This window comes from Giraffa tippelskirchi, chromosome 5, assembly GCF_054371585.1.
Source record: "Giraffa tippelskirchi isolate mGirTip1 chromosome 5, T2T-mGirTip1v1.2.pri, whole genome shotgun sequence".
Taxonomy (NCBI): Eukaryota; Metazoa; Chordata; class Mammalia; order Artiodactyla; family Giraffidae; genus Giraffa; species Giraffa tippelskirchi.
In genome coordinates, this window is record NC_137279.1 from 186,460,976 (window position 1) to 186,488,144 (window position 27,169).

Here is a 27,169-nt window from a genome sequence, read left to right on the forward strand (position 1 = left end):
GAAGAGCCTGGTGGGCTACAGTCCATGCGGTCGCAAAGAGTCAGACGCGACTGGAGTGACTTAGCTCAGCATTGCAGAGCAACAGCCTAAACCTGCCAGCACCAATGAGTAAGTTCACACACACACACGCATCACTGCAGGGTGGCCCACCAGTGGCCGTGGGCCCCCAGCAGAGGAGAACCCTGGCCCCCACCCCAACTCCAGTGGCTGTGCCTCACGCAAGACAATGTGATGAGGTGCCGAAACGAGCCCGCAGCCTCTCTGTACCCAAGTCACCCGTGCTCGGTCTGCTGAAAGATTCCAAGCCACACACAGCACGTCCCGCTGGCCTTGCCCACCTCTGAGCTGAGGCCCCGGCACGGAAGGCCCCACACTCTGCTCTGCCAGCGTCCACCAAGCCCTGCCTGGCAAGGCTTCACTGGGCAGGAAGTTCCCGGGAACGCCTCTGTTACAGGGGCTGAAACAAATCACTTTTCCTGCTGCTAAATTTAAGTTTCTTAAGAAAACGTCAAGCCATTAGAGCTTGCTAGTTCTAAGCAAATATAACTGAGAAAAAAACAAAACACCCCAAACCAAGACGGATGAGTGCTGCAGATACCAAGAGAGGAAAAAGACACCAGTCCCAGGGAGAGCCCCTCAGATAAGGTGTGTCTGCTGAATCCCGTCTCCCTGAGGACGCTCCTGAGGCACAGCTGGAGTCGCAGGTGGGAAAGGTGCTGAGATCGCCGACAGCATCCTTGTCCTGATTCTCTGGAGGACACGGGGCCGGAAGCCGCCGGGCAGAGGCAGGCGGGCCTCTCAGCCACTGACACGCCGCAGGCGCTGGGCCTGAATCACCACTAATTGATATGAGCTGTGCCCATTCACCGCAAGCTCACCCCCTCTTTCTCCGTTTATAGGGCGATCAGTCATCCGTGGATTTTAGTTTTCCAGGGTGTTTGTCTTTATTTTATATGTCAGATTATTTGCCACATCAATACGGTTGTCTTTTCCTCATCAATATTATTTTCATCCTCAGCCATTCAAGCCTTTGAATGGGCGTGTGGAGTTGACAGGGATCCAGGCCCTGCTCATTTATTTATTCATCCATCCACTCATCCACTCATTCATTCATTCACTCATTCACTCATTCATTCACCATTCAATCTTCCATTCATCTTCTCATTCATCCACTCATTGTTTCACTCAATCAGTCATTCGTCCACTCATTTGTTCATCCAATCACTCATTCACTCATTCATCCATCCACTCATTCACCCACTCATTCAATCATTCATCCACTCTTTCGTTTGTCCACTCATCCATTCATCCATCCACTCACTCATTCACTCATTCATCCACTCATCCACTCATTTGTTTGTCCACTCATTCATTCATTCATCCACTCATTCATTCATTCGCCCATGAACTGGTCCAGGCCCCCAGAATTCCTCTTCTGTGAACCCCACGGACTCCCCTGCTGCCTCGCGCACTTCCTCAGGACCTCCCTGGTGGCCCAGTGGTTAAGACTCCGCCTTCCAATGCAGGGGACACGGGTTCCATTCCCTGGTTGGGGAACTAAGATCCCACATGCCGCAGGGAAACTAAGCCCTTGCGGCAACTACTGAGCCTGTGCGCTCCAGAGCCTGCAGGCCATGGCCAGAGAGAAGCCCGCAGGCCACGGCCAGAGAGAAGCCCGCGCCACAACTAGAGAAGCCCGCGCCACAACTAGAGAAGCCCGCGCACCACAAAGAAGATCCAAGTGCTGCAACTAAGACCTGAAGCAGCTGAATAGGTTTAAAAGAATCATCACACTGGGGAGAAACAGACTGAGTTGCAAGAACTGCTGACCACTCCCAGATGCCCTTTTGCCCATTTGGGCATCACTTTCTGTCCAAACCCAGGAAACTCTTGGCTGTGTTTCTCCCTTAGTCATCACCGTCCTGTCGGAGACACGTCAACGGGTGTGACACTTCACTGATAAACGGTGGCCATAAATGTCCTGTTCTCTCCACCTTGTTTATGTAGCGTTGTCAGAGATAAAACACCAGCGAGCAAAGGATAGTAACAGCTCCTGCCTGTCCAGCTCCTACCTTGCGCCTGGCATCATGCTGGGTACCTCCAACGTGTCACCTCCCTTGGTCCTCACAACCCTGGAGGTGGCCTGACGGTCCTCCCTGTGTGGATGAGGGTGCCGCAGAGCTTGTGAGTGGCAAAACCAAGATTCATGCCTCATCTTTTTGATCTCAGGGCTCTGTGCCTGGACTGCCCTGCTAGGGATGCCCTTCCACACACACGCCAGGCTTTCCCGAGAGCCCACAGGCAGGCGGTGGTGCTGGACCGCTGCCCGCCTCCTCGCAGGTCGACCTGCTGTCACTTGTGTAGAAGCTCCCTCCTTCCCACCCGAGATTATCGGCTCCTTCTGGCTAATTGTCTTTTTAGCTTTACATGGTGCTTTCAGGTGGGTGCGTGCATGTGTATGCCAAGTCACTTCAGTTGTGTCCGACTCTGTGCGACCCTATGGATTGTAGTCCGCCAGACTCCTCTGTCTGTGTAATTCTCCAGGTAAGAATACTGGAGTGGTTTGCCATGCCCTCTTCCAGGGGATCTTCCCAACCCAGGGAGCGAACCCGGGTCTCCTGCCTTGCAAGCCGTCTCTTTACTGACTGAGCCACCAGGGAATCCCTTTCAAGCAGGTGCTTGAGACAGTTTGTTAAGGGAGAACCTCTAAACCAGCTCTCAGATGGGAACCAGGCCTGGCATCGAGTGATAGGTCTTACTCCTGTACTGCCCACAGCTCACAACTTTCACCCGAAGGCTTGGCTCCCAGACCCCTCCTCCTCATGGCTGTGGGGCCTCTCTTCCCAAGGATGCCATTAGCTGTGTCCGCCATTCATCCTCCTTTTCTGGCTCCAGCTGGACTGGATGCCCAATGTCCCGTCTCCTCTACCAGGTAGCTTCCTGAAAGGCCTGGCCCCGGTCAGCACACAGGAGACTCCACGCATTTGCTGAGCACCTACTAGGAGCTGTGGGCCCTGGGGATCCCGAGATGACCAAGCTGGGGGTGGCCAGCTGGGAGGTGGCCAGCTCAGGAGGCCACCCTGCTGGTTGGTGATGCCGTCTGCCCTCCCCAGCTCACTCGTTCCACAAACATGTGCCCAGAGCCACCTCCAGGTAGTGTCTGGGCTCAGTGCTGGGGACACAGAGGGACACACACATTGGGCACGGCCAGTGACAGCTAGGCAGGGATGTCCACAGTGGAGTGGGGAGGCTTCACCTTGGCAGGCAAGGGGGGAGGCAGGTGGCCAGAGACAGCAGGCTTCCAGAAGGGGCTGTCAGAGTCCGAGAACCGATAAGAGTTAGCCAGGCAAAAAAATGAGGGGGGGACACGTGTACCCCAATGTTCATCGCAGCACTGTTTACAACAGCCAGGACATGGAAGCGACCTAGATGTCCATCAGCAGATGACTGGATAAGAGAGCTATGGTACAGATACACAATGGAATATTACTCAGCCATTAAAAAGAATACATTTGAATCAGTTCTGATGAGGTGGATGAAATTGGAGCATATTATACAGAGTGAAGTAAGTCAGAAAGAAAAACACCAATACAGTATATTAATGCATATATATGGAATTTAGAAAGATGGTAATGATGACCCTATGTGTGAGACAGCAAAAGCGACACAGACATAAAGAACAGACTTTTGGACTCTGTGGGAGAAGGCGAGGGTGGGATGACTTGAGAGAATAGCTTTGAAACATGTATATTATCATATGTGAAATAGATCTCCAGTCCAGGTTCAATGCGTGAGAATGAAAAAAAAGGAGGGGGCAGTCCCACATATCTCAGCCTGATCCGGTGACCACATTTGTGAAAATGCAGATTCCCAGGCGCCTTCCCAGACCCACGCATAACCTGTCCTTCAAGAAGATCCCCAGGTGGTTCTGAGGCGTGGCAGAGTCTGAGACCCCGGTGTCAGGGCTGGGGCGTCCCCCAGCTCCAGAGCCTCCCCGTGGACCTTTCTTTCTCACGTGTCACCTGAGTGCTAAGTGCTGGGCACCTGCCCGATACCTGACTTCCCTGCAGTGCTGCCTCCTGGAGGGTGGGGGGAGGTGGAGAGAAAGCTGTCCACGGCCAGCCCTGCCCTCTGCTTTGGGCCTTGAGTCCTGCTGCCGCCAGCCATGGCGGATTCCACCCATGGTGGATTCATGTCCTCCCTCTGCCAGGCCTTGCTTCCCGCGTGATCCGACTGTCCAGGCACAAAGCTGTGCCCACTTCTGTGGCTAGAAGAGTAATGCAAACCCCACAGGCACTAGGGTGGACAGAAGTGACTCCAAAAAGGCTTGCAGTTAAGAAGCGGCCCTTAGAGCATCTCTTTTCATCCTTGACTAATGACGATGGAGCTGGATTTCAGAGCCCAGGCCAAGTCCTGCTGCAGCATGGTCTCTAGTTCGTGAGGAAATGCAAGGAGGGCCACCATGGGGGCCACGGGGCCTTGGTGTCACCCTGGGAGCTGACAGCTACTCCCCCGCTTGCTGTGGGACTACAGGGTCACACATTAAGTGTGAGTTAACCTGCAGGCCATGGGAGGCCCGGTGTGCCCCCACACTAACCAGCTGCCCAAACCCAAGCCTTGGCAAGCTCACACACATCACAAGCCGATTGTTAGGTTTTTCTCAAGATGACTAGGGTAATAAGGTAACTTACAAAAAAGTACCAAAACAGATACACATTTGAAAAGACACGTGCTAGAGAAGATGCTCAGCCTCATTCACAACCAGAGAAATGCAAAGTAAAACCACAACACGGCATCATTTATGTCCAGCTCACTGGTCAAGATAAACTCATCGGATGTTGTACCTTACTGGTGAGAGGGAGCCAGCACCTTCACACACACCTGAAGTGTGAAGACAGCCTGGTGATAAGGCCTCAAAATTTCAAAATATAACCTTTCACCCGACAGTTCCACTTAGCAATTCCTACAGTATGCCATTGTATAGATCTGTCATTCATTATTATAAATACTGCACAATTGCACTCATCTCACAAGCTAGTAAAGTAATGCTCAAAATTCTCCAAGCCAGGCTTCAGCAAACTTCCAAATGTTCAAGCTGGTTTTAGAAAAGGCAGAGGAACCAGAGATCAAATTGCCAATATCCGCTGGATCATCGAAAAAGCAAGAGAGTTGCGGAAAAACATCTATTTCTGCTTTATTGACTATGCCAAGCCCTTTGACTGCGTGGATCACAATAAACTGTGGAAAATTCTGAACGAGATGGGAATACCAGACCATCTGACCTGTCTCTTGAGAAATCTGTAAGCAGGTCAGGAAGCAACAGTTAGAACTGGACATGGAACAACAGACTGGTTCCAAATAGAAAAAGGAGTACGTCAAGCCTGTATATTGTCACCCTGCTTATTTAACTTATATGCAGAGTACATCATGAGAAACTCTGGGCTGGAAGAAGCACAAGCTGGAATCAAGATTGCCGGCAGAAACATCAATAACCTCAGATATGCAGATGATACCATCCTTATGGCAGAAAGCAAAGAAGAACTAAAGAGTCTCTTGATGAAAGTGAAAAAGGAGAGTGAAAAAGTTGGCTTAAAGCTCAACATTCAAAAAACTAAGATCATGGCATCCGGTCCCATCACTTCATCGCAAATAGATGGGGAAACAGTGGCTGACTTAATTTTGGGGGGGTTCCAAAATCACTGCAGATGGTGACTGTAGCCATGAAATTAAAAGACGCTTACTCCGTGGAAGGGAAGTTATGACCAACCTAGACAGCATATTAAAAAGCAGAAACATTACTTTACCAACAAAGGTCCGTCTAGTCAAGGCTATGGCTTTTCCAGTAGTCATGTATGGATGTGAGAGTTGGACTATAAAGAAAGCTGAGTGCTGAAGAATTGATGCTTTTGAACTGTGGTGTTGGAGAAGACTCTTGAGAGTCCTCGGACTGCAAGGAGATCCAACCAGTCCATCCTAAAGGAGAACAGTCCTGGGTGTTCATTGGAAGGACTGATGCTGAAGCTAATCACTCCAATACTTTGGCCACCTGATTCGAAGAGCTGACTCTTTTGAAAAGACCCTGATGCTGGGAAAGATTGAAGGCAGGAGGAGAAAGGGACGACAGAGGATGAGATGGTTGGATGGCATCACTGACTCAATGGAGATGAGTCTGAGTAGACTCCAGGAGTTGGTGATGCCCAGGGAGGCCTGGCCTGCTGTGGTCCATGGAGTCGCAAAGAGTCGGACTGAACTGAACTGAATGCTGTAATGAACATCCTCGATACACAACATTTCTAGTTGCAAATATCCATCAACAGGGGACTGGTTGAATCAATTATGGAATATCATAAGCAGTGGAACTGCATAAAGCTTAAAAAAAAGAAATAAAACGGGGAACTCTCTTTGGGCTGATCTGGAAATATTGTTGAAACATTTTGGTGCATTGGATAAGAATCCGCCTGCCAATGCAGGGGACATGGGTTTGATCCCTGGTCTGGGAAGATTCGACACGTCACAGAGTAACTAAGTCTGTGTGCCACACGTACTGAGCCCGTGTATCCAGAGCCCTTGCTCTGCAACAGAGAAGCCATCACAGTGGGAAGCCCAAGTTCTGCAACTAGAGAGTAGACCCCGCTTGCTGCAATTGGAGAAAGCCTGTGATGAGCAATGAAGACCCCAGTGCAACCAAATATAAATAAAATTAATCAATTAAAAAAAAGCATTTTGCTAAGTTAAAAAAATAAGCAAGACATAAACAATGTACATAGAGTTTATCATTTGTGTAACACACAGAGATGCTGGCCCCAAGGGCCAGGGGTTAGAGGTGGAGGCTTTTTTCACCACAATTCTGTTTGCTCTGTTTGAAACTTATGTCAGGTGCATAGTTATTTATCCAAGAGATTTATTTTAAAAATGCTAAATGGTAACATCACTTTGTTAAAATAGGTATGTGTGTGCTCAGTCACTTTAGTTGTGTCCAACTCTTTGTGACCCCACGGACTGTGGCCCGCCAGGCTTCTATGTCGATGGGATTCTCCAGGCCAGAATACTGGAGTGGGTTGCCATGCCCTCCTCCAGGGGATCTTCCCAACCCAGGGATCTAATCAGACAAGTTCTTTACCATTATTGCCACCTGGGAAGCTCAAAATAGGTATAAGTGCTTGCAATATCTGATATTTTGGGTGATGACTACTGTCCGTCTTAAAGCATGGGACAATTTGGGACTAATTTGCTGAATTGTTTGGGGTTTATCCTACAGAGACAAATATATGATTCAATGAAGGTTGGTAAATAAAACTACCATGACTTAATTTTCTGATAGAAGTATATCATTAAAAAACACAAGCAATTTCCTGGTAAAATGGACAGTCTTCTTTTGGGGAAAAAAAAAATGGAAGTATATTTAAGTTGAGTTGTAAAAACAGGTTGAAAAGGGACAAAACACAGCTCTGATTCCAGAGGCTGATCAGACCCAGACTGTGAGTCCTACCCAAACGGGCTAGCTCCCTGGGAAGTCCCCTCCCACCTTGTTCCCAGGGGAATGGAACTGGGAAACTAGTTCAGACACGTATGGGCGGTGTCACCAGTGCCAGCCTGGGCGTGTGCGTGCATCCTTGTTTCCATGGAGATGCTCAAAATATCATGCCCTGCTCATTTTTTTTTTTTTTTTTTGAGCTCTGCAGAGACAGTCCCCCAAGATCATGGGGACTTCGTCTTTATCTGATCAGGGGACACAACCCACACCAGTGGCAGGGGCGACTTCTCCCGGGGATGGTGCTAGAGCAGGACCCCAGCTTCTCCTTTATTTCTCTCGACACTGGTGCCAGGTGTGGTGAAAGTCAAGCAACGCAGGGACCGTCCCCACCTCTCCCATTTGAACACCCAACCCTTCCTCAGAGGCCTTCTTCTTAAGTTTGCGATTTGAACATTTGTCTAGTTATTTTCTCAAACCATCACGTTCTCAATCAGTAATTGAGAAATCGTTCCAAACAGGAGAGTGGGAACCAAGAGCTTCAGAGTTAAGTTAAAAAACAAAACGTAAACCCAGGAAATCCTACATGACATCTAAGAGAACATGTTCCAATGTCAGCTGCCTAATTTTTATACTTTAAAGAGGAGGAGGGAAAACATACAATTTTATTCTTAAATCCTGATTCTTTCGGTGACCAATTGAGACTCAGACCTACCAAAAGGCCACCATTTGAGGATATTTTCCTCGTGTGGACGGGAGTTCACTGGGACCTGCTGCTTTTGTAGCTAAAGAAAGAGATGCTTCAACAACAGATTGAGCTGCCGAAACAAGTTGCCTGATTTGCTTTGATAAATGAAAAGATGACCTGATGCAGAAGTCTCTGATTTGGAACATAAAATCTGAAGATCTCAGTGTTGTGTCCATCGCCAGATGTTAAACAGAAACTCACATTAAGCGCTTTAACATAAATATGAAAAGTCAGTCCATAAGGACTCAGAGTGAGAGGCACTGAAGCTCGCGTGCCTGTGTTATTCACTACTGCACGGGAGCGTGGCTACCCTTACGTCATCCTAACTTACTTAAATATCTTGGTCCGATCCATTGAAAATGACAAAAATATCTTTATTTTCTATGCCCACTCTACTATACATGTAATGTTCTATCCTGCCTTTAAAAAATAGTATGCCATGAATATTCATCTATTCTTTGAAAACATGCTTTTTAATGTTTGTGTCTTTGCATAGCTGTACACTGTCTTTAAAATAAAAAATTCCCTATCGTTGGGCATTTAGGCTTCTTCCTCCATCCCTCCCTAATTTTTGCTTGAAGGGACAGCCTAATAAATATTTGTGTACCTTTCTGATTATTTTTTAAGATAAATTTCTGGAAACAGAGACACTAGACAGTATACATACACATTCTTGTAAGGAGACTGATACAAATATTGTTCTTTCTCTTCCCATCAGCTGTGCTCAAGAGCACTCATTTAAAAATACGCCCAACACGAGGTTTTAAATGTATTTATATTCAAAAGTCTCTGCTATTTTGAAATGCCCGGTGCTTCAGTGTTGCTTAATTGTACTTCTGTCATTACCAGTGAGTTTGTTTTTTTTTTCCTGTTTTCATTTAATCACCAGCCACTTTTCTTAAGAGACTTGTTTAGCCTATTTTTCTTTAGGGTGCGCACTGTTTTCTTATCAACAGGGCTTTCTAACTGATGGAAAACCCGAGTTTTGTTAATGTATACAAAAAGAATTAATTTTCGGTTCTTTATAATATATTTTCTGGACACATCTCATGACATTTGGGACCTCAGTACCCCAGCCAGGGATCAAACCAATGCCATCTGCACTGGGAGGCAGAGTCTTAACCACTGGACCACAAGGGAAGTCCCCCAAACAACTAATTTTTGCATGCTTATTTTATAATCCGCCACCTCCCTGAACTGCCTTGTTAGATCCAGTATTTTTGACTCCCTCAGGATCTTTACGTAGGCAGCCATCCCTGACAGATAACCGTGGGTTTGACTTTCCTTCTCTATGGCCTATGTCTTGTTCCTCTCCTCGTCACGTTACATTGGCCACAGCTTCCAGAACAACCACAGGGTTATGAAGCGCCATTGTCTTGCCTTTATTGCCACCAGCAATTCTTCATTACGTAGGATGCTTTTATAGATCTGAGATGATCTTTACAAATTTCAACAAGTACGCATTCTGAGTTTTGTTTAGATGGAAACTGAGGTACTATTTCCCTTTCCAACCTTTTTGAAGCTTGGGGTATTTTTCTCCTCTGGCCTATTAATATGATAAATTTTGGTTTCAAACATTATACCGTGTTTGCAGTAATTTCTGTGCCCAATGTTATTCTTCTAAAGTATCTCCAGATTTGATTTTCTTATGCTGTATGTCAATGTCTGCCTTAATTCAGAGCCAGACAGACCACGGTTTTTTTATATTTGGGGGGGCAGAAAATACTTAACCTAAATGAGGACATCTCTTTTTACAATGTGTCAGTTTTTAAATGAACATACAGTAAAATTGACTTTTTGGTGTATACAGTTCTATGAATTTTGACCCTTGTATAGATTCTTGCCACCAACACTACCACCAGGACACACAAGAGCTCCATCACTTCAAACATCCTGTGCTTCCCACTTGAGTCACAGCCTCCCCCCATCCCTCACCCCTGGCACCCACTCATCTGTTCTCTATCCCTATAGCCTTGTTATGCTCAGAATGTCACATAAATGGAATCACATACTATGGAAACTTCTGACTTCTTTCACTCAGCAAAATGCCTCTGAGATTCATCTGAGTTGTGTCAATAGTTCATGTCTTTTTATTACTGAGTAGTGGTAAAGAACCCGCCTGCCAGATGTAAGGAACGTGGGTTCAATCCCTGGGTTGAGAAGACCCCCTGGAAAAAGAAATGGCAACCCACTCCAGTATTATCGCTTGGAGAATCCCATGGACAGAGGAGCCATGCGGGCTACAGCCATGGGGTCGCAAAGAGTCGGACATGACTTAGCGACTAAACAACAACAATATGCATTGTATGAAGTTCCAGAGTCTATTTATCCATCTATCTGTTAAAGGACATTTGAGTTGTTACCAGCTTTTGACAATTATGAACAGACTTAGTGTAAACATTTGTGTACAGATTTCTGTATGAGCATAGATTTTTGTTTCTCTGGGGTAGTGGCTCTCAACTACAAACTATTTTTGCTCCCTGGATGATACTCAGCTAGGTGGAGAGACATTTTGGGTTGTTATATGTGGGGGCAGGGGTGCTACAGACATCCGGCAGCAGAGGCCAGGGATGGTGCTAAACCTGCAAAAAACAGGAAGGAAGCATTCTCAGAACCAAAGATGAAGTAGCCCCAAATTCAATAGCGTTGCTATGGAGACACTGCTCTAGGTAAATACCCAGGATTGGGATCGCTGGCTTGGAGGTAAGTGCATGATTCACTTTATAAGAAGCTGTCAACGATTCTCCAGAGCAGCTGTACCGTTTTGGAATCAGCAGTGTATGAGAGTTCCAGTTGCTCCACACCAGCACTGGGCATTGTATTTTAAGTGTTTTTAGCCAGTGTTTACTATTTTTTAAAAATGTTTATTTATTTATTTGCCTGGGTTGAGTCTTAGCTGTGGCACGCGGGCTTCTCTAGTTGTGACTCTCAGGCTTAGCTGCCCTGCAGGATGTGGGATCTTAGTTCCTGGACCAGGGATTGAACCTGCGTCGCCTGCATTGCAAGGTGGACTCTTAACCACTGAACCACCAGGGAAGTCCTAGTGTTTATTATTAGTTCTAAGAGATTTTTTTTTTTTTTGGTAGATTTTTTGAGATTTTCTACATCCACATCATACCATCAGTGAAGAAGGGTAGTTCGTTCGTTTCTAACTTCCCTGGAGACTTCCTCTTTAACTCAGGGACTACATAAAAACATGCTGTTTGATTTCCAAGTGCTTGGAGGTTTTCCTGTTATCTTTATGTCATTGATTTCTGTTTAATTCTATTATGGTGAGGTCACACTCTGTGTGATTTAAATTCTTTTAATTGGTCACAGTGTGGTGTGGTCTCTCTTGGTGAGTATTCCACGTGCGCTGGAAAAGCAAAGTGGAGTGCCTTATAAATGTTATTTCATTCCAGTTGGTTTGAGGGCATTCAATTCTTCTTATATCCTTACTGATTTTATGTTCCCTAGTTCTCCTAATTACCGAGAGGAGTGCTGACGTCTTTACAATTGTGGATTTTATTTCTAATGTGAAATGGGTGGCGCTAGTGGCAAAGAACCCGCCTGCCAATGCAGGAGACATAAGCGACATGGGTTTGATCCCTGGGTTGAGAAGATTCCCCGGAAGAAGGAAATGGCAACCCAACATTTCTGAATTGAGGTTTTTACATTCTTTAAACTTATTTTCTTGTTTTGCTGCATTGTAGTGAGAGAGTAGGACCTATACAATTTTAATAAATATTTATTGAGCTTTTTCTTAAGGCTTAATATACGGCCACTTTTTGATGGTGTTTATGGACACTGGGAAATAAAATGTTGCCTCTTTTTTGAGCACTGTGTCCAACAGAAATATAATGTGGGTCTCATATACAATTTAAGGCTTTCTAGTAATCATATTTAAAAAAAGATAAAAGAATTTTAATATATTTTATTTAATCTAATATATCCAGGATATTAAGTCAACATGTAATACAAAAACTATTGATAAGATAGTTTGCTTTCTTTTCCTGTGTCTCAAGTCTGCAAGACTTGGTATGTGTTTTACACACTCAGCCCGTCTCAGTGAGGATTGGTCACATGTCAGGTGCTGAAGAGCCACGTGTCACCGGGAGCTAACAAAGTGGGTAGTGCATCTTTAGAGAGCACAGAGTTCAGTGAAAATATCTAAAGCCAGCCTCACTCCTGTTGTCAGGCTCGTTGCATCCCTGCTATGCCCCACTCTTACAGCAACAGTACGGTGGGCATGACAGCGTCTGTGCATGTCTCTGCCTGACTCTGCTCTACCTGGGGTTCCATTTCAAGACACTTTCTCACAGTTACCTTATCCCTGTAAACTGTACCTCTTGGGAATGACCTTCCTAATCATACAACACAACATCCAGAAGATTAGGTTTAAATGAATAAAAAGACTGACGGATTTTCTATAAAAATGAGAAACGATTTTTAAGTAGAAAAAGATACAGCTGAAGACGGCGTGATCACTGTCGGCCCGCTGCCAGCTCTTCATCTGCGCTCACTCATTCGGCCTTCACAACTCTGTGTATGAGCTCAGTTTTACAGACAAGGAAGCAGAGGCACAGAGAAGTTAAGTGATTTGTCCAATTCCTGGGTCGGGAAGATCCCCTGGAGAAGAGATAGGCTACCCACTCCAGTACTCATGGGCTTCCCTGGTGGCTCAGATGGTAAAGAACCTGCCTGCAATGTGGGAGACCTGGGTTTGATCCCTGGGTTGGGAAGATCCCCTGGAGGAGGGCATGGCAACCAACTCCAGTATTCTTGCCTGGAGAATTCCGTGGACAGAGGAGCCCGGCGGGTTACAGTCCATGGGGTTGCGAAGAGTCGGACACGACTGAGCGATTAAGCACAGCACCCAAGAAGTAGCAGAACTGGGATTCAAACCCAGGCAGCTGGGCTCCAGGGCTTATGTGCCTAAACTCTGTGCTACATCACCCATCCCCCGTGATTTTACTGTGGGAGACAGTGTTTGAAACACATAAACAAATAATATCCAGAATATGCAAAAAGCTGCTCTCCATCAAGAAGATAAACACAGACAACCCTATAGGAAAAAAGGCAAAGAATAAGAACAGGCAATTCACAGACAAAGAAATGGATTGCTTTTTTTTTTTTCCTTTTGGTCGCTGCACTGGTTTGCCGGATCTCAGTTTCCAGACCAGGAATTGAGCCCTGGCAACAGACAAAGAAATGGAAAGAGCCAGTGAGCGTAAGAAAAGGTGCTCGGGGACTTCCCTGGTGGCCCAGTGGTGAAGAATCTGCCTTGCAGTGTAAGGGATGAGGGTTTCACCCGTGGCGAGATCCCTGGCTGGGGAACTAAGACCCCACATGTTGTGAAGCAACTCAGCCCATGCACCATCATCACTCCTGAGCCTGTGGGACACAACTGGGAGTCGGTGCACTGCAGTGAAAGATCCCGTGCACCACAGGGAAGACCCGACATAGCCAATCAAATAAATATTAAAAAAGAAAAGGTGCTCAATTTATGTCATCAAGGACAGGCGGCTTAAAAACAAGACACGATTTTTCATCCTACCGATTAGAGCAAAAATCAAGAAGTTTGCTAACAAGGCTAGAGCGTGAATATATGCTTTCTCTGCCGTAGTTGTGTGAAATTTGAACTGCCTTTTGAATGGCGATTTGGTGTGTCAACTACAAACTGCCACTTGCCAAGAGCATTTGCCAGCGACTGAATAACAAGGGCTTCCCAGGTGGCGCTAGTGGTAAAGAACTTGCCTGCCAATTCAGGAAATGTAAGAGACATGAGTTCGATCCCTGGTGGGGAAGATGCCCTGGAGGAGGGCATGGCAACCCACTCCAGTATTCTTGCCTAGAGAATCCCATGGACAGAGGAGCCTGGCGGGCTACAGTCAGTGGGGTCGCAAAGAGTCGGACACGACTGAAGCGACTTAGCACGCACGCACACACGAACCACAAGGGCATTTGTCATCTGCCTCTGCGGAGACTGAACCCTGTGCTGCAACTATTGACCTTCAACACCCCCTGAGGGAGTTCGGGGTGGAGAGCGAGGCACTCTGTGCTCCAGGGAATGTGGTGGAACGGGTCTTTAGATGGTTAGATATTTTCAGGAACCCATTTCATGATCCCAATCCTCGCATCTCCTCCCAGCTAGAAAAGCACTAAATCCCTTCATGGTGACATCAGCTCCTGCTGGCTAGCAGAAAGCCTTTGTAAAATGAATGCTTGATTGTACTGAACTCCTCCTTCACCAGAATCATATATATTGACCTTGCCCCACCACCTCTTGGAGCAGGCTCTCAGAGCTCTCTGAGGCGCTGTCTCCCAGGCTGCAGTCCTCATTTTGCCCCAAATAAAACAACTCACAACTCTCATATTGTGCATCTTTTTAGTCAACAGGGAGTATCCATCCAGAAATCCCATGGACAGAGGAACCTGGCAGGCATGGGGCCCATGGGGTCACAAAGAGTCAGACACAACTTAACAACTAACCCACCATACCACCACCGCCATCATTTAACACGCACTTCACTTTCGACCCCCAATTCCATTTCCAGGTATCTACCGTACACTGGGGCTTCCCAGGTGGTACTAGTGGTAGAGAATCTGCCTGTCAATGCAGGAGACCTAACAGACGTGAATTCGATCCTTGGGTCAGGGAGATCCCTTGGAGGAGGAAATGGCAACCCACTCCAGTATTCCTGCCTGGAAAAATTCCATGGACAGAGGAGCCTGGAGGGCTACAGTCCAAGGGGTCGCAAAGAGTCGGACATGACTGTCTGAGCACTGACTGACCGACGGATCAGACAGCTGTGGTCTCCTGACAGCATGAAGATGCAGGCCCACAGAAGTTCTCCCAACCAAGCCCTGAGTGACCCATGCTCCCGTGAGGATCCACTGCGGGCTGGTCACAGGCTGTCCCCCACTGCCTCCCCATTACCTGAAGCTTCTCTCCCCACCTGTGAGCCCCTGTGCTTGTCCTCAAACTTATTCAAGCCAATTGTACTTCTGCAATTATGTCCTTAAGTGAAAAAAACTAAAGAATTTTCAGTGCAAAGGGAGTGGTTTTTATGAAAGTAACCTGGAAGCTCTCAGAGGTCAGTGAAAGTCAAGTTTCTAAAAACCAAAAGCAGAATCAAATTGCTCTTGAATAAAACAAGTGTAAAATATGGAGACAGCATCATAAGGATCGAGAAGAATTGTGCACTTAAGAGTCTTCACAAGTGTCTAAAGTCCAAAATCACACAGCGTGTAACGTCTGTAATTTATCAGGAAAAAGTGAAAACAGTTGGTCTTCCATCCAGGAGCCATGAAAAGGCCTGCACACATGTACACTGTTTGCATTTTTTAAAATGAAAACATATTAATGAGTAGCTTACTTAATTTTAAAACTTACAAATAAAGTGATAATCTTTAACTGTACAAAATGATGTTACTATTCCCTTTGGTAACTTTTCTTGCTCTGGATTCTGATCTGTGTGATAATATTGTGGGTTTAGTTTTCTCATCAGTTGGATAATTTCTGGGTTTCAATGGAGGATTTAAGCAATTTACATTTATGGTTATAGCAAATATGTTTGCTATGAACTCTGTCACCTTATTTTATACTTTTTTATGCTGACCTTTTACTGTTTGCTTGCCTTTTCTTATGAGATCCCTGCTTTCTCTGCTTTTGGCTTGTTGTTGTAAGAGATTTATACCATGTTTTAAGTTCTACTGGGGCTTATCTCTAAGCTTTCCAAAGTAATTTAAATTTATTTATCTAATTATCAAGGTAAAAAAAATAAACAAGAATATAAACAAGAATTCTCTCAAAAACTAGACACTTTTCCTTATTTTGAGGACTAGGAAAAAGGCTCATGATGGTAATATTGTGTGAAAAAAAGGCAAATGCAAAATTGCACTGTATAATTCCTTTTATATGAAAGTCAAACTTAGGGATGGTGCAAGGGAAACAAAAGCAAAAACAAATGCATGGGACTACATCAAGATAAAAACCTTTTGCCCAGTGAAGGAACCTATCAACAAATGAAAAGGCTACCTACTGAATGGGAGAAGATATTTACACATGATATATCTGATAAGGGATTAATATCCAAAGTATTCAAGGAACTCCTACAACTGACCGTTAAAAAACAACTTGATTAAACAATGAGCAGAGGATCTGAATAGATGTTTTTCCAGAGGAGACACACAGATGATCAAAGATACATGAAAAGATGCTCCACATCACTGATCATTAGGGAAATGCAAATCAAAACCACAGGGAGTTGTCACTTCGCACTAGTTAAAATAGCTATTATCAAAAAGACACCACATAAGTGTTGGTGAGGATGTGGAGAAAAGGGAACATTCATGCACTGTTAGTGGGACTGTAAATTGATTCAGCCACTATAGAAAACAGTATGGAGACTACTCAAAAATTAATAATAGAACTACCATATGATCCAGCAACTCTACTCCTGGGTATTGATCTGAAGAGAACAAAAACACTAAAGATATGTGCACCTCTATGTTCATTGTAGTATTATTTACAGCAGCTAAGATACAGAAGCAACTTAAGTGTTCATCAACAGAGGAAGAGATAAAGAAGATATGTTAAACACACACACATTATGGAATAATTGCCATAAAAAAGAATGAAATCTTGCCATTTGAGACAACATGGATAGAACTAGAGAGTATTATGCTAAGTGAAATAAGTCAGACAAAGACAAATACTGTAAGTGTGTAAGATTCACTTCTATGTGGAATCTAAAAAATAAAACGAACAAACACAAAAAAATAGAAACATACAGAACATAAACAGAGTGGGTAAGGGTAGGGGAAGGAAAGAAATAGGTAAGGGAGATTAAAAGGTACAAATTTCCAGTTGAAAAATAAGTGAGTCATGGGTGTGAAAATCATGGGTGTGAAACGTACAGTGTGGGGAATATAGTGAATAGTGAAAGAAAGTGAAGTTGCTCAGTCATGTTCGACTCTTTGTGACCCCAGGGACTGTACAGGCTCCTCCATCCATGGGATTCTCCAGGCAAGAATATTGGAGTGGGGTGCCATTTCCTTCTCCAGGGGATCTTCCCTACCCAGGGATTGAACCTGGGTCTCCTGTATTGCAGGCAAACTCTTTACCATCTGAGCCACCAGGGAATCAGACTATATTGAATTCCTATGCAACACTTCCGTATGGTGGCATGCTGTAACTAGACTAAGTCAAAACATTTTAGGTGACCATTTTGAAATGTATAGAGGAACCAAATCACTACGTTGTATAATGGGAACTAATACAGTGCTGTAGATGAATTACATATCAAAAACAAGAAACTTATAGAAAAAGAGATCAGACTATGGTTAACAAAGCAGGGGTGGGGTGGGGTGGGGTGAAGTACAGGGATGGGAAAAGGGAATTGACTGAGGCAATCAAAAGGTACACACTTCCAGTAATAAGATGTAATGTGTAGTATGATAAATATAATTAACACTACTGTTAATTACATGTTATATATGAAAGTTAGAAGAGTAAATCTTGAGTTCTCAGCATAAGGAACTTTTTTCCCTTATTTCTTTAATGCTGTATCTAATGAGATGCCAGAGGAGCACTAAACTTACTGTCTACCCTCTGACGGATGAGAAGAAGGGACCTGTGCCAGCTTCCTGGCGGGAGGGACCAGCTATGGGCAAACACTGGGTCTTGCTCCGGTGCAGGGCCACCATCAGCAAATCTTTAATCAAATATCCTGCTGATGGTGGGGTACGTGCTCCCTCTCTGTTGTTTGTTTGGCCTGAGGCTGCCCAGTCTTGGAGTCTACAGGCTCTACGGTAGAAAAGGCTGAGCCAAAGCAGAAACAACTCCCAACTGCGGATGTGTCTGGTGGTGAAAGTCAAGTCTGATGTTGTAAAGAATACTGCACAGGAACCTGGAATGTTAGATCCATAAGTCAAGGTAAGTTGGACGTGGTTAAGCAGGGGATGGCAAGAGTGAACATCAACATCTTAGGAATGCAGTGAGCTAAAATGGATGGGAATGGGCGAATTTAATTCAGATGACTGTTAATATCTACTACTGTGGACAAGAATCTCTTAGAAGAAATAGAGCAGCCCTCATAGTCAACAAAAGAGTCCAAAATTCAGCACTGGGTGCAATCTCAAAAATGACAGAATGATCTCGTTTCCAAGGCAAACCATTCAAAATCACAGTAATCCAAGTCTATGCCCCAAGGACTGATGCCAAAGAACCTGAAGTTGAACAGTTCTATGGAGAACCTACAAGACCTTCTAGAATGAACACTAAAGAAAGATGTCCTTTTCATCATAGGGGACTGGAATGCAAAAGTAGGAAGTCAAGAGATACCTGGAGTAACAGGCAAGTTTGGCCTTGGAGTACAGAATGAAACAGGGTAAAGGCTAATAGAGTTTTGCCAAGAGAATTCACTCTTCAAACAACACAAGAGAAGACTCTACACATGGACATCACCAGATGGTCAATATCGAAATCAAATTGATTATGCTCTTTGCAGCCAGAGATGGAGAAGCTCTATACAGTCAGCAAAAACAAGACCGGGAGCTGACTGTGGCCCAGATCATGAACTCCTTATTGCTAAATTCAGACTTAAATCGAAGAAAGTAGGGAAAACCATGAGACCATTCAAGTATGATCTAAATCAAATCCCTTATGACTATACAGTGGAAGTGACAAATAGATTCAAGGGATTAGATCTGATAGACAGAGTGCCTGAAGAACTATGGACAGAGGTTTGTAACACTGTACAGGAGGCAGTGACTAAAACAATCCCAAAGGAAAAAAAAATGCAAGAAGGCAAAGTGGTTGTCTGAGGAGGCCTTACAAATAGCTTAGAAAAGAAGAGAAGTGAAAGGCAAAGGAGAAAGGGAAAGATATACCCAACTGAAAGCAGAGTTCCAGAGAAGAGCAAGGAGAAATAAGAAAGCCTTCTTAATTGAACAATATAAAGAAATAGAGGAAAACAATAGAATGGGAAAGACTAGAGATCTCTTCAAGAAAACTGAAGATACCAAGGGAACATTTCATGCAAAGATGGGCTCAATAAAGGACAGAAATGGTATGGACCTAACAAAAGCAGAAAAGATTAAGAAGAGGTGACAAGAATACACAGAAGAACTGTACAGAAAAGGTCTTAATGACCTGGCTAACCATGATGGTGGTTGCTCACCTAGAGCCAGACATCCTGGAGTGTGACGTTAAGTGGGCCTTAGGAAGCATTACTACAAACAAAGCTAGTGGAGGTGATGGAATTCCAGCTGAGGTATTTCAAATCCTAAAAGATGATGCTATTAAAGTGTCGCATTCAATATGCCAGCAAATTTGGAAAACTTACCAAAATTTGGCCACAGGACTGGAAGAGGTCAGTTTTCATTCCAATCCCAAAGAAAGGCAATGCCAAAGAATGTTCAAACTGCTGTACAATTGCACTCATCTCACATGCTAGCAAAGTTATGCTCAAAACCTTTCAAGCTAGGCTCCAACAGGACAAGAACTGAGAACTTCCAGATATACTAGCTGAATTTAGAAAAGACAGAGGAATCACAGATCAAACTGTCAACATCTGCTGGATCATACAAAAATCAAGAGAATTCCAGGAAAACTTCTGCTTCACTGACTACCCTAAAGCCTTTGACTATGTGGATCACAACAAACTGAGGAAAATTCTTAAAGAGATGGGAATAACAGACCATCCTACCTGTCTCCTGAGAAACCTGTATGCAGGTCAAGAAGCAACAGTTAGAATCCAACATGGAACAACAGACTAGTTCACAATCGGGAAAGGAGCATGTCCAGGCTATATATTGTCATCCTGCTTATTTAGCTTATACGCAGAGCACATCATATGAAATGCCAAGCTGAATGAATCACAAGTTAGAATCATGATTGCCAGGAGAAATAACAACCTCAGATATACAGAAGACACCACCATTATGGCAGAAGCAAAGAGGAACTAAAGAGCTTCTTGATGAAGGTGAAAGAGGACAGTGAAAAGTCGGCTTAAAACTCAACATTCAAAAATCGAAGATCATGGCATCCATTCCTATCACTTCATGGCAAACAGATGGGGAAAAAGTGGAAACAGTGGCAGATTTTATTTTCTTGGGCCCCAAAATCACTGTGGACAGTGACTGCAGCCATGAAATTGAAACATGCTTGCTCCTTGCAAGAAAAGCTATGACAAACCTAGACAGCATGTTAAAAAGCAGAGATATCACTTTGCTATCCAAAGTCCATACAGAGTCAAAGCTATGGTTTTCCAGTAGTCATGTATGGATGTGAGAGTTGGAACATAAAGAAAGCTGAATGCTGAAGAAATGATGCTTTCTAATTGGGCTGGGTAAGACTCTTGAGAGTCCCTTGGACAGCAAGCAAATCAAACCAGTCAATCCTAAAGGGAATTTCCCAACCCTGAATATACACTGGAAGGACTGATGCTGAAGCTGAGGCTCCAATACTTTGGCCACCTGATGCAAAGAGCTGACTAATTGGAATAGACCCTGATGCTGGGAAAGGTTGAAGGCAAAAGGAGAAGGGAGTGGCAGAGGATGAGATGGTTAGATAGCGTCACAGACTCAATGGACATGAATATGAGCAAACTACGGGAGATGGTGAAGGACAAGGAAGTCTGGCGTGCTGTAGTCCATGGGGTCACGAAGAGTCAGAAACAGCTTAGCAATGAACAACAACTACTGTGGTCGTTATTTCATGATGCATGGAAGTCAAATCATACATCTTAAACTTACACAGTGAAGCATGTCGATTATATCTCAAATAAAACTGGAAGGAAAAAAAGGTGAGTGATGGTGGCTCTGTCTACAGGTGGTGGAGCCCCTGGGTCTCTCAGGTAGGAGGATGGCCACCTGCAGAGGGGTCTTCTCCCTGGGTTCTAGAACCTTCCACATGGTTGCTTTGGGTGGCAAAGCCTGCTGGGATTTCCTCAGTCCAGCTCCACCTGCCTCGTGGAGATCTCCTGACCATGGATCTTTGCTTCTGGTGGGGCATGTGGTTCTTTCCACCCTCTCATCAGTATCCTGTGAGAAGCTGGGAAGAGCCCCGTAGGATGACTAGACACTACCGACATCAGTTTCATAAAAGAAAAAAAAACTTCCCGTGGCATTGCTTACAAATCATGGCTCATGAGTCACAAGTGGTGTCAGACTCTCAAACCATCTCTCCTGAGTCTGCTGGGCAGGATGCAGTGGACCCTGGATGGTGCTTCAAAAATCGAGTGTCATCAAGGCTTCTCAAGGAGCAAAGGCATCATACCACCCGAGCCTGCATTTGATGAACCTGGTTGGGAGCTAGTCTCAGCCTTGGTCAATATGTGTGCCCACAGTTTGCAGTTTTACCTTTTAAATAAATGAAAAGAACAAATGTTTCTACAGAATCTCGCACAGGTGAGCCAAGAGTTAAAGAAAGTCAGGACTGCAACGAGGAACAAGCTCAAGGACCAGCTTGAAGGAGCATGTGAGTGGGGGGACTGGGGAAACGGGGCGTGAGAGGACAGAGTTGACAGAACTGGATTGAACAGGGACTTCCCTGGCTGTCCAGGGAGGACTGCCCAGGGTTAAGACTTCGCCTTCCAACGCAAAGGGTGTGGGTTCGATCCCTGGTCAAGGAGCTAAGACCCCACAGGCCTCATGGCCCAAAACCCAAAACATTAAACAGAAGCAACATTGTAAGAAATTCATTAAAGACTTTAAAAATAGCCCACATTAAAAAAAATCTTAAAAGAACTGATCCAACTCTGTATATAAAGCTATATATATATATATATATATATATACATATATATATACATATCTCCAACTCCTACATTTCTTAGCTTCTCACTTCTATTACTGTTCATGTTTTATGGATTATTTCTCCCTGTTAGCCACAAACTATTAAGCGACTCTGTGATCCTGCCTCAGCCTAACCGACAAGCAGAGTCTGCCTGGACCATCAGATGAAGGTGCAAGAAGAGACACAAGTCCTAGATTTCCACACCATTTCAGGAGGGGTGGATATGCTGAGGGCTTTCTTTCAGAGCCCCACTCACCCAAGGTTCAAGCAAAAGTGCAAAATAAAGATGTGCAAGTGAACAGTAAAGCACAGATGAATAGAGCCAGTTCACGGTCACAATGAACTCAGCATCACCGACTGTATCGCACCGATACACATGCCACGGAGATTCTCCACAATAACAAGCAAGGGTTCAGAGAAAGCAATCTTACTATCTACAGAAACAACAATGTGGCGAACACTCACACCAGGGTTGAGCTATCCTAGGAGGTAACCAGGTAGTTTTTGTTGCCTGTGCTTTGCCAGCGGTAAAGAACCCGCCTGCCAATGCAGGAGACTTAAGAGACTTGGGTTCGATCCCTGGGAGAGGAAGATCCCCTGGAGGAGGAAATGGCAACCACTCCAGTATTCCTGCCTGGAGAATCCCATGGAGAGAGGAGCCCGGCAGGCTATCGTCCATGGGGTCGCACAGAGTTGGACACGACCGAAGTGACTTGGCACGCACCCACGCACATGAAATAATGTGAATTCTCCTGCATGTTGGGGATAGAGGTACCCTGCCAGTAACTCCTCTGGTGAACCAGCCTCACCCTGGAGAGGAAGCCTCACCCACGCTGGTTAAAACACTGGTTCGTTCTGACTAGAAGCTCTCACCCCGGGCAGCCCTTTACCTCTTGCAGCCTGATCTCCTCTGGCTGGAGGATGTCCAGCACCCCGCTGCTCTGAATCTCCGGGAGATCCTGCCAGAGGTTGAATCTCGAGTGGGGGTTGCTGAGCAGGCAGATCTGGGGCAGGGCCTTCCTCTCGGGTGGGCTTGCTGGCTCCTCCTCCTCCTCCTCCCGGTCATCTTCCTCGGGAGCCTCCTCGCTGGACGGGCACCCGTCAGCACCGCCTTGTATTTCTGCATCCTGTTGCCTCCTGGTCTCAATCTCTTGGAGAGTTGATTTATCTCGGTATTCCTGATACAGGAGCCCTGAAATCAAATCAAACCGTTTTGAAGACACGATAGAGATTTCAGATACGGAGCTTTCCGAATCACTAAGTCACAGCTTTAGACTCCTGAAAGTGAAAAAATCAAAGTGTCAGTCGCTCAGTCCTGTCCGACTCTTTGTGACCCCATGGACTGTATGTAGCCCGCCAGGCTTCTCTGTCAATGGGATCTCCAGGCAAGAATACTGGAGGGGATTGCCAGTCCCTTCTCCAGGGGATCTTCCTGACCCAAGGATCGAACCCAGGTCTCCTGCATGGCAGGCAGATACTTTACCATCTGAGCCACCAGATCAAGGGCAAATGCTTTGCCTATGAAAACACAAAGAAAGCCAGACCCCCACAGGTCTCAGGGAAGGGCCACTGAACGAACTGCCACTGTCTTCATTTCTTGGGAAGGATCTGCACGCATAAGTTTATTTTTTCTTTCTAACAAGGAATAAAGAAATCCTTGAATAGAATCAAAATCTAGTAGCACAAATAAATGCTTTTCACACACATAACCAGCAAACAACAAGGATCCAGAACTTGTCATGTTAATAACCAACGTGTGCAGAGTTGTTGGAAATGGCCCGATTATGTCTCAGCACCCCAGCAGGATGCTTCTTAAAGCCTTAAATGCTTCAGTATTAAAACTCAAGTCTATTCATCAGTGAAATGGGAGTCGTCGTAAATTCTCATTTTGAAGGAAAAAATGAGAATTTCATCAACCTTATGATTTAATAGGGAAACATTCCTTTTTTTTTTTTTTCTTTCGTACTTTTAGATTTACTTCCCCGACCTAAAATAAGTGCCTTCTGAGTCTCCAAGGAGATTTGGGGGTACAGAGGAGTCAGTAAAAATGCAGCACCTCCATGGGGAAAAATTCCTTTTCGGATGTCCTGGGCACAGGGCGAGGGATGGTCTCCCCACAGAGGAGCAGCAGAAAGGTTGAGTGGCAAGAGGGCTGCTGGTCCAAGGAGAGGGGAGGCGGGACTGGGTGGGGAGGGGTGTGCTCTGCTGGCGATGAGGCTGGGAAGAGAAGAGGGTCACCCCAAGGGTCTTATCCATCCTGCGGGCAAAAGGCAAGCCCCAGGGGAAGCCCCTCAGGCAAGCAGCTCTGGTCTACATCACAGGAGGCCCACAGACAGGAAGAAAGAGGCCATGCCCATTCTCCAGGGCAGCGGTGATGGAGGCCCGTACACCGTGGTGGGGGAAGGATGGGGCCGTGTGCCTGATTCAGGGATAGTTACAAGGTGTAAGAGGGGCCCTGGTGATTGGCTGGTGCTGGTTCACGAGTGATATTCGGGTGACCGGTCGGCAGGGGCCCTATTCAGACGAGGAACATGGCAGGAGGGTCTGACTGGGGATAGCGGGGTGGAGAGATGCAGGTCCACCTGATGGCTATGCAGGTGGAGAGAACCTGTGGGCAGCTGGACTGGTCTGGAGCCTGGGAGAGCAGTTGGGGCCCTTGATATTTCTATCGATAAAATCAAAGACGGGGACCTCCCTGGTGGTCCAGTGGCTAAGACTCTGCGCTCTCAATGCAGGGGGGCCGGGTTCAATTCCCGGTCAGGGAACTAGATCCCACATGCTGCAACAAATATCAAAGATCCTGTGTGCCACAGCTAAGACCTGGCACAACCCCCTCCCCAAAAAAGATGATTTTCCTGGGAAAGTTCTAACAGGGATAGGTGTACTACTTGTAAAGCACTTTCTCATGCAATGCAGTATAAATATTATCTATTATTCCTTCTTTAATTGCTAAGTACTTCTAACCTGAAGAAAAAAGGAAGGGAAAAACAGACCATCTTCTAAATCCTGAAAAACGGCTGGATAAATTGTATGCATAGTTTATAAATAACAGGAACCCAATAAATTATGTGTGGGTTAAATTACTTGGCTTCTTATGCTCCATAATGCACTTAAAAAAAAAAAGATGATGTGATTTTACATTAGAATCTAGCAGATTACAACATGGAGTTAATTTGACAAAGGAATGAAAAAGAAAATCTAAATCTATGCTAAATGCAACCCAGATTGAGCTGTAAAAGCAGAGGTTTAAAGTCACTACACAAACCGTTTCAGTGATGAGCATAAGATATAACTATTGTTGGCAACAATGAATCAATTAATCTCCTGTGATTCCAATACTGTTTTTATGGAAGTTTAAAAAAACCAGGGGAACTTCCCTGGTGGTCCAGAGGTTAAGAATTTGCCTGCCAATGCAGAGGACATGGGTTTGATCCCTGGACAAGCTGCTTTTATTTATTTATTGGTTTTTATATGTGACTGCTTGAGGATGTGAGGCACAGAGCTGTGGCAGCCATCTGGTGACGTGAAGCCCAAATGCTGAGAATGGAGGAGGGAAAGGAGCTAGGTGATTGCTTGACTTGAACCAACTCCAGAACTTTCTTCCTCATTCCTGGACTGAGAGAATACATTCATTCTTTCAGGTCATTTTTTTTTTTTTTAAGCTGGATATTCTATTATACTAAGCCAAAGACTTCCAATACAAGTAATTTTAGCGTTTTCTTAAAACTTCATACTTCTTTCTGAAGCCTTCAGAATATGAATTCAAATACCAGTTTTCCTGGAGTTACCGTGATTACAAAGGATTATCTGACACACTGTGTGACCATCTTTTTTTGATAATATGTTTATTTTTATTAGCCTTAAAATTCAGATTACAATAGAAACAAAGTAGCTGTAACGGAGGAACTAGATTAGCTGATTCAAGTTTTGTACTTGAGATATACTGATGATGTATCATGTTTTTCAATTTTGTACATTCATTAAGCAAAATCAACTTTACCTGTAAAAGCCTGTACCTGGTATTATATCCAAGCAGAATTAGAAGGCTCAGTTCTCATCTCTCTTAATTAAAATGATCTATATCGGGCTGGCCATGCTGCCCTGCGGAAGGGGGATAAGCAACACTCCTGGAGTTCTTCAAAATCTTACTTTTTGAAAAGAATCTTTTTTTTTTCCTTTGAATTTTTCAGACAGAAACTTCTGATGGGCAGGGAATTTTATTTTTTTAGTGAGCACCTCCAATGTACCAAGCATTTGCTAGGTGCTAGAGACAACCACAGCACACACATGCACGTGTGCACACACAAAAATACACGCACAATCACAGGGCCTTGGGGTCTATGATCTTCAGAGCCACCACCAACGACAATGACAACTGTATACCACACCACACACAGTCCTGGCATCATTCTGTCCTGGCCTGAGTGGGAGCCACCGCAGTGCAACATAGTGGTGCATAAACGCCCAGCGTCTTCCCACTTTCCTCCCCTCTTAACTCCTCTGCGTCTTTAGGAATGTGTTGTCCTCTCCTGATATCTGGCAAAGAATCCCCTTCATTCACGGAGCTAAGTGGGAGCAGCTGGCCTCTTGCAGGAATCTGCTTGGCATGGGCCTTGAGTCGAGGACAAAGGATGTGAGAAGGAGGCAGCCTCGGCCCTGTGTGTTCAGCACATCTGTTGAGCACCTACCCGGGATCCAGCACAGAAGCCGGAAACACATATTCACCATGACACCAGCGCATGGTGGGAGAAACGCCTGGGGATGTCGGTCCCCACTGTTCACCACAGGAGGAAACCGAGGGCCAGGAGGAGCGCAGCACCGCAGTTCAGGGCTTCCAACTCCCAGCCTTGAGCTGACGCTGCTGGCTCTCCAGGAAGGAGGTCTCCGCACGCCCACGCTGCAGAAGGGAGCCTCTCTCTCCGTGATTCGAGGCACGGATCTCCCCACCCCCACCCCGATTTCCTTCCTAGTCCTGACGTTGATCCCAGCCAGAGGTATCCCTTTCTAGAGGGTGGGAGTCAAGGCTCCCAGCGTATGCCGAGGCCGCGGAGGCCCTCCTCGCTATAAAGGGCAACGTGACCGAGGTGGGACAAAGGGCTTTTCGTGGGTGCCTGTCCTCAAAACAGCCTCCCTCCATTTGCCCCAGCAAACAAAGGGAAAAGTTGCC

The 27,169-nt window shown here is 45.4% G+C and overlaps 1 protein-coding gene and 1 non-coding gene across 3 annotated transcripts in view; one reads left to right on the forward strand and one right to left on the reverse strand.

The window, feature by feature from the left end:
- The window catches only part of NGEF (neuronal guanine nucleotide exchange factor), a 91,168-nt gene that overhangs the window by 17,922 nt on the left and 46,077 nt on the right, over positions 1-27,169 (reverse strand). For both annotated transcript variants that reach the window (XM_081491014.1, XM_081491015.1), the window contains one exon: positions 22,893-23,194. In XM_081491014.1, the coding sequence (XP_081347140.1) occupies positions 22,893-23,194 (302 nt within the window). The remainder of the gene's footprint in view (positions 1-22,892; positions 23,195-27,169) is intronic.
- Positions 24,695-24,767, forward strand: TRNAE-CUC (transfer RNA glutamic acid (anticodon CUC)). The gene has a single exon. It is a non-coding gene; the product is annotated as a tRNA-Glu (tRNA).